This window comes from Crocuta crocuta, unplaced genomic scaffold, assembly GCF_008692635.1.
Source record: "Crocuta crocuta isolate KB4526 unplaced genomic scaffold, BGI_CrCroc_1.0 scaffold127, whole genome shotgun sequence".
In the NCBI taxonomy this organism is placed as follows: domain Eukaryota; kingdom Metazoa; phylum Chordata; class Mammalia; order Carnivora; family Hyaenidae; genus Crocuta; species Crocuta crocuta.
Genome location: NW_027532008.1, coordinates 7,153,508 through 7,161,549, shown reverse-complemented (window position 1 = coordinate 7,161,549; position 8,042 = coordinate 7,153,508). Strand labels below are relative to the sequence as shown.

Here is an 8,042-nt window from a genome sequence, read left to right as displayed (position 1 = left end):
GGAGGGAGGGAGAGAGAGAGAGAGGGAGGGAGGGAGGGAGGGGGAGAGAGAGAGAGTCAAAAGCATGCAGGGGAGGCTTTGAATGGTGTGGGGGCTTTATCAATAGTGGGATAATAGACCAGGCAGAGAGGATCAAGACTCAAGGTCTGTTTCCTGTGCTCTTTTAACATGTTAGTTTGTATCCTAGGACTTACTCTTGTATATAATGTGGTCATCATAAATGTAAGTAAGCAGTATCTGCAGAAGTTATTACTATCAGGCTTTTACAATGATGTGATTTTACAGAAGGTCAAAGAGGCTCTAAGTTTACCCTGTACCCTAGCATGGGGACTGTCAAACCATTCAGACAGCTGGAGCCACAATACTCCTTCCAACTGAGAAAGGGAAGGATGGAGCAAGTGCTCTTTTACATTATGAAATACCCGTTAGGAAACTCCAAACAAACAATAAAGCTTTAGATACACTGGATACTATTTTTTTTAATGTATTTATTTTTGAGAGAGACAGAAAGCATGGGGGAGGAGTGAAGAGAGAGAATCCCAAGTAGATTATGCCCTGACAGCCCCAAGCCTGATGTGAGGCTGAAACTCAGGAACCTTGAAATCTTGACGTGAGCCTTGAAATCTTAACGCTGGTTACCGTTTGCCATCATATGTTTGAAGATTTACTTTTTTGGCAAATTCCAAATTTCCAATATAATATTGACTATACTTACCACTATATACATTATATACTCTACATAGCCATCACTTCATTATTTTATAACCAGAGGTTTGGATTGCTTGATCTCCTCCACCCACTTGGATGCTTAACTGATTGAGCCACCCTGGTAACTCCTTCACCCATTTTTTTTTTTTAATTTATGTATTTATCATTTTGTGAGAAGAGAACAAGAACCCAAGTGGGGGACGGAGGGAGGGAAAAGAGAGAGTGAGAGTCACAAACAGGCTCCATGCTGTTAGCCCGAAGCAGGGCTAGATTTTATGAACCCAGCAACCATGACCTTAGCCAAAATCAAGAGGCAGATGCTTAACTGAGGCACCCAGATGACCCAAGGTCACTGTAGTTTTGTAATATAATTCAAAATCATGAATCCAGCTTTTTTCTTTCTCAAGATTGCTTTGGCTGCTGGAAATGTTCTGTGGTTCCATTCAAATTTTAGGATTGCTTGTGTTGTTTGATTTCTGTGAAAAAGGCCATTTCAATTTGATAGAGGTTCCACTCAATCTGTAGATTACTTTCAGTAATATCGTTACTTTTACAATATTAATTCTTCCAATTCATTAGCAAGGAATAGCCTTCATTTCGTGTCTTCTTCAACTTCCTCCATCTTCCAGTTTTCAGTACAGATCATTTACCCAATTGGTTAAATTTATTCCTATTTTCTTTTTCAGGGATGTGTAAATGGGATTGTTTCCTTAAGTTTTCTGGTGGTTTGCTGCTAGATGTACAAAAATGCAACTGATTTTTTTTTTAAAGCTCTACACCCAATGAGGGGCTTGAACTCACAGCCCTGGAATTAGGAGTCACATGCTCTACAGACTGAGCCAGCCAGGTGGCTTGCAACTGATTTTATTATATATTGATTTTGTACCCTGCAATAGAGCAAAATTTGTTTGTAAGTTCTAACAGTTATTTGGCGAAGCCCTTAGGGTTTTCCAGACATAAAACCGTGTCATCTGTAAAGAGCGATAGTTTACTTCTTCCTTTCCAATTTGGATGTGTTTTTATTTCTCTTTCCTAGCTGCTCTTGCTAGGTTTTCTAATAGTAAGTTGCATAAAAGTGGTGACAATTGAAAGCCTTGTTCCTGATCTAAAGGGGAAAGCTTTCACCTTTTTACTATCGACTATAATGTTAGCTGTGGGCCTGTCATATGAGACCTTAATTCTGTTGAGGTATGTTCAATCACTACCCACTTTATTTTTTCTTATAAATGGATAATACATTTTGTCAAATGCTTTTCTGCATTGAGATAATGTTATTTTATCCTTTTTATAAATGAGGTGTATCATACGGATTGATCTGCAGATGAATCATCCTTGCTTCCCCACTTGATCACAGGGCATGCTCCTTTTAACATACTGTGAAATTTGGTTTCCTAATATTTTGTTGAGGGTTTCTGCACGAAAGGTTACAAGAGATATTTGCCTCTAATTTTCTTTTTATGCAGTATCTTTGCTGGCCTTGAAAACTAAGTTTGGGAGCACTCCCTCATCTTCTACTTTTTGGCACAGAGCCGGACACGGGGCTGGAACTCACAAGCCTTGAGATCATGACCCAAGCCGAAGTTGGACATTTAACCAACTGAGCCACCCAGGGACCCTGCAGTCAACTTATCCTTTAGTTCTGTTAACATCTGCCTTACATACTTAGGTACCCCTATGTTGGGTGCATATTTACAAATGTTATACATTTATGTTCTTGTTGGATTGACTTATTGTTATGTAACAACTATCTTTGCCTTACTACAATCTTTTTTTAAAATCTATTTTCTCTGGGGGCACCTGGGTGGCTCAGTCGGCTCAGGTCATGATCTTGTGGTTTGTGATTTCGAGCTCAGAGCCAGGAGCTGCTTCAGATTCTGTGTCTCCTTCTCTCTCTGCCTCTCCCCTACTCATGCTCTATCTCTGTCAAAAATAAATAATGAATCATCAAAAAAAATTTAAACCTATTTTCTGATATAAATAGCTTTCCTTTGGTTTCCATTTGAATAAAACAGCTTTTTCTATCCCTTCACTTTCAGTCTGTGTATCCTTACATCCGACAGAAGTCTCTTATAGGCAACATGTAAGTGGCAGATAAGTCTTGTTTTTTGTGTCCATTCACCTACTCTGTGTCTTTTGATTGGGAAATTTAGTCCACTTACATTTAAAGTAACTATTAATAGGCATTTCCTTATTGCCAATTTGTTGTTTTCTTGTTCCTCTCCTCTTGCTCTCCTCCCCTGTCCATTGATGACTTTGTTTAGTGTTATGCTTAGATTCTTTTCTCATTATCTTTGGTATCTACAATAGGTTTTTGCTTTGTGGTTAACACAAGAGTCACACCTAAAATACACTGTTATATAGCAAGTTAAATTGCATCATATTCTACAACTGTTTTTGTTTTTACACCTCCAATGTTTTTGATATAATTTTCTACATATTTTTTATTTTTTGGGTCCCTTAACTACTTTTAACCTTCATACTAGCTTTATTAAGTGATTAATCCACTTCCTTTACTATATATCACTGAGATTTTTACTTTCACATTTCCTTATAACTAATTAGTATCCTTCCTTTCAGCTGAAAGAAGTCCCTCTACTATTTCTCATAGGGCTAGTTTAGTGGTGATAAACTCTTTTAGCTTGTACTTGTCAGGAAAATTTTCTCTCTCCTTTACTTCTGAATGATACCCTTGCCAGGAACAGTGTTTTTGATTCCAAGTGTTTTTCCTTCAGTCCTCTGACTATGTCACGTTACTCCCTCTGACATGAAGAGACTGTATTGTAAGTCTTTCTCGGAGATTCCCTCCTAGGTAACAAGCTGTTTTTCTCTTGCTGAATTTAAGATTCTCTAACTTTTGGGGCTCCTGGGTGGCTTAGTCAGTTAAGCGTCCAACTTTCGCTTAGGTCATGATCTCGCGGTTCGTGGGTTAGAGCCCCGCGTCGGGCTCTGTGCTGACTGCCAGCTCAGAGCCTGGAGCCTGTTTCGGAGTCTGTGACTCCCTCTCTCTCTGACCCTCCCCTGCTCACGCTGTCTCTCTCTCTCTCTCCTACAAATACATAACANCCTTTCAGCTGAAAGAAGTCCCTCTACTATTTCTCATAGGGCTAGTTTAGTGGTGATAAACTCTTTTAGCTTGTACTTGTCAGGAAAATTTTCTCTCTCCTTTACTTCTGAATGATACCCTTGCCAGGAACAGTGTTTTTGATTCCAAGTGTTTTTCCTTCAGTCCTCTGACTATGTCACGTTACTCCCTCTGACATGAAGAGACTGTATTGTAAGTCTTTCTCGGAGATTCCCTCCTAGGTAACAAGCTGTTTTTCTCTTGCTGAATTTAAGATTCTCTAACTTTTGGGGCTCCTGGGTGGCTTAGTCAGTTAAGCGTCCAACTTTCGCTTAGGTCATGATCTCGCGGTTCGTGGGTTAGAGCCCCGCGTCGGGCTCTGTGCTGACTGCCAGCTCAGAGCCTGGAGCCTGTTTCGGAGTCTGTGACTCCCTCTCTCTCTGACCCTCCCCTGCTCACGCTGTCTCTCTCTCTCTCTCCTAGAAATAAATAAAACATTTAAAAAAAAAAAAAAGATTCTTTAACTTTTGAGAAAATTTTAATTAGTGTATCATGGTGTGTAACTTTTTGGGTTTCTTTTATTTGGAATTCTCTGGGCTTCCTAGATTCAGGTGTCTGTTTCTTGCCCACATGAGGGAAATTCTCAGCCATTATTTCTTCAAAGAAGTTTTCTGCCCATTTCTTCCCCCCTTTCTCCTGGCGCCTCTATAATGTCTGTTGTTCTTTCGCATGTGGCGTCACAGGTCCCTTAAGCTTTCTTCACATTAAAAATTTTTTTTAACTGCTCTGGGTGAATTCTGTAGTGTATTCCAGATCACTGGCCTTTCTAGTGTTTTAGGTAATCTCCTGTAGACACCCTCTAGTATATTTTTCAGATCAGTTTTTGCATTCTTTAGCTCTGTAACTTGATGCTCTCTTATATTTTCTACCTCTTTATAGAATGAAACTGTGTTCATCAATTATTCTCCCAAATTCTGTAAGCATCTTTATGACCTTGACTTTGAACACTTTATTAGGTAAATTACTTATCCGTTTTGTTAAGGTTTTTTGTTTGTTTGTTTTCCTTTTTTGCTTGTGTTTTTACCTTGGAACCCATTCCTCTGTGTGCTCATTTTGCTGGACAGTTTCAATGGGGTAAGTGGAACTCTCTCCTGGTCTTGAAGGAGTGGCCCTGCATTAGCACTGAATCTTACTATTTATTTAACCTTCTCTTACTTCTAGTTTGTATGTCTGAACTTCTAGTTTCTATGCCCCCAGGTCTGAAACTGAGTGTTTCAGACCTGGGGGCATAGAAAGGCAGTCCCCTCCAGCCATGAGAGCCCAGTGCCCAACGGGCATCCCCTGTGTAGGCTGGATCCATTCCCCACAGCTCTATGGTTCCTGTGAATGTAAGCCCCCTTGGTTTTCAGATACATTCGGGGGCCTCCTCTCTCTGCTGCATGTCCTAAAGGCTGGGGTACCTGCGGGTCAAAGCCCTTCTCTCCTCAGGGAGGAGTTCCCTATTTACAAGATTCCCCCCCATGGTGGGTTGCTATGCAAGGAAGTGGTGATTTTGATGAAACTGTATCTCTGCGACCCGTCTTGACGTGGCCCCTTTATCCTTTGTGAGGCACCTGTTCACCTAGTTCTCAGTTCTTTTCAGAGGGAGTTATTCCACATGTAGCTGGAGACGTGCGGTATCTGTAGGTGGAGGTTATGTGCAGGATCTTGCTATGCTATCATCTTGAACCTCCTCCCTTTCTGGGTTTGGTCTTGATCTCTGCATGAGACACAAATATTCTTTTTTTTTTCTTTTTAAGTAGGCTTCACCCCCAGCAGAGTCCAAGGCAGTATTTGAACTCACAAACCTGAAATCAAGGGCCAGAGGCTTAAGCGACTGAGCCACCCAGGCACCTCAAGAGAAACAAATATTCTTGAGGGCAGACACCTTGTCTGTCTTTTTCACCATGGAATTCCCTCCCTGCCAAGACCATTCCTGGCACACAGCTGACATCCAATAATTATCTGTGGAACAAATTAATAACTGACTAAATCCACATATAATCAATGTAACTATTCATTTTCACTCCTTATCCGATTTCAATTCTTAGGCCAAATAGCTCTAAGGAAACAAAAATGTGATCCTAGATCCTAGATCCTCCGTGAAAAGCCAACCGCAAGCCAAAAAGCAAGCTTGATCGTTACTGGTCATGGCCACAAGAGGGACTGGTACCTTTTTATTATCCACAACTTTGTGGACGTAGATGGTGGCTTGAGTGTACTCACGCAGGTCCCGCTGCTGTTGACACAGTAAGCCCTCTCTGCATTCTGGACAGAGTTCTAAAAAACAGAGCAAACCAGAAGTGGCTAGGAATTAATGTCAAAGAAAAGAATAATACAAAAACAAACATCAAAGTAACCAGGAAGCATTCACTAATTAACTATTACTCATATTTTCTATTAATTTATTCCATTGAATGCTAATAATAAGGAAATCCATTTACTATCAACAAATAAAGACACAAAGAATGGAATGGGAACAGGTTAGTTACTGTCTGGGGTGTATTAGTCTGGACCAACACATGGTCTCTAATTGTAAGTAGGGAATAGAGTGGTCACTTCCTCTCCTTCTCTCTTAAAATGTCAACTTTTAACTGTACAAAATGTATATAGATGAATATGAAAACTTACTTGGGTCAGAAATATACTGTGTTTCTGAAGGGCTGACATCTCCCACTTCCGTTCTTGTGATTTTAATTACATGATCCACGACAAAGAGCTTTTGAATCATCTGCCACTCGCTGGGCCATATGAGAGCTATACTGTGCAAAAGAACCCAACATGCCTTAGGACACATGGAAATTAGGAGAACCAACACAATCTGCTTGTCTACCCAAAATTAAAAGCAATATTTAATACAAAGAAGTTCAAAAGGAAAAGATACATCTTCGTCAACAATGAACAGTAGATTTCCTCATACAAAACAATGATGTTTGTTATAGCGGTGAAAGCAAACGGACTGAAATTATAGGAACCAATGTGGCAATATTTCAAAACCCGAAACTGAATACATAAGTTAGTTGCAGAAGGATATCATATGCTGCCCATTTATATAAAACATTTAAAATATGCAAAATATTACTCTGTGTGTGTGTGCCCGTTTTAAAGTAGTATTTCTGAGGATGATAGCCCTCAACTTCAGGCCAGTGGTTACTGCAAGGGACAAAGAGAGAGAGAAAAGGAGGAATGGAAGAAAGGATAAGTACTAAGCGACCTTAGATTTCATTTGAATTCTTTTTTAAGTCAATTTTATTTATTTTTTAATTTAAAAGAGAGCATGCAAGTGGGGCGGGGGGGGGAAGAGAGAGAGAGAGAGAGAGAGAGAGAGAGAGAGGGAGAGAGAGAGGGAGAGAGGGAGGGAGGGGGAGAGGGAGAGGGAGAGGGAGAGAGTCTTAAACAGGCTCCATGATCAGTACAGAGCCCAAAACAGGGCTTGATCCCACGACCCTGGGCTCATGACATGAGCTGAAATCATGGGCTGAACACTCAACCAACTGAGCCACACAGGCGCCTCTAAATTGTTTAACTTTTAAGCTGGCTAATACACATATCTGTTTTATTATAATAGATATTTTCCAGATGTCCAACATTTACAGCACCCCCGCCCCACAAAGAGGAAGGAAGGAAAGAGAGAGCTGGGGGAGAACCTAGAAGATGTAGACTAACTCTAAGCTTCCATAATGATGTTAAAGTATTAACACGAATAACGAACTCCCCACCTCTAGCTTAGTCCCAAAGACACTTTTATGTGTTCCAATTTTCACGGTTTCTATCACAGGCACTCTATCTTCTCTTACACAGTTAAACATTATTTGAAAAGATAAAATGGCAACAGCAGGGGTGAATTTCACATTACGAGTCCTCTTGGAAGCACTTGAAGGGTGGCACAAAAATTCTGATGTTAAGACCCCAGATTTCCTGATGACCAGCTTATTGGCTTTGTTCTGGGGCCAAGCTGCCTTCCTCCTCTTTGTTTCCTAAAGCCTCGTGGCTGCAGGAAAAACTGCTACAATCAAGACCCTGGTGGCTCTGGGCTGCTGGAAGGCATCTGCTGAGAGGCCGTATTGGTACGAGCAGCAGGAAGAAGAAAGCAGGGCTTTGGGGAGGACAAAGCACAGAAAAAGAGCAAGGTGGTCTCAGGGGGCTTCTCGTCTTTTATGCAGAGGCAGTCTTGCTTTCTTTAAAAGAAAAAGTTATGTGCTCACTCTGGTGGAGTTTATGGAAAGACACAACC

At 40.8% G+C, this 8,042-nt stretch overlaps 1 protein-coding gene across 5 annotated transcripts in view; it reads right to left on the bottom strand.

Annotated features, from left to right (window-relative positions):
* USP48 (ubiquitin specific peptidase 48) overlaps positions 1–8,042 on the bottom strand; it is an 87,446-nt gene that overhangs the window by 15,497 nt on the left and 63,907 nt on the right. For all 5 annotated transcript variants that reach the window (XM_077775635.1, XM_077775634.1, XM_077775633.1 and 2 more), the window contains 2 exons: positions 6,440–6,570; positions 5,982–6,088 (listed from right to left, as the gene is read on the bottom strand). In XM_077775635.1, coding sequence (XP_077631761.1) covers positions 5,982–6,088; positions 6,440–6,570 — 238 coding nt within the window. The remainder of the gene's footprint in view (positions 1–5,981; positions 6,089–6,439; positions 6,571–8,042) is intronic.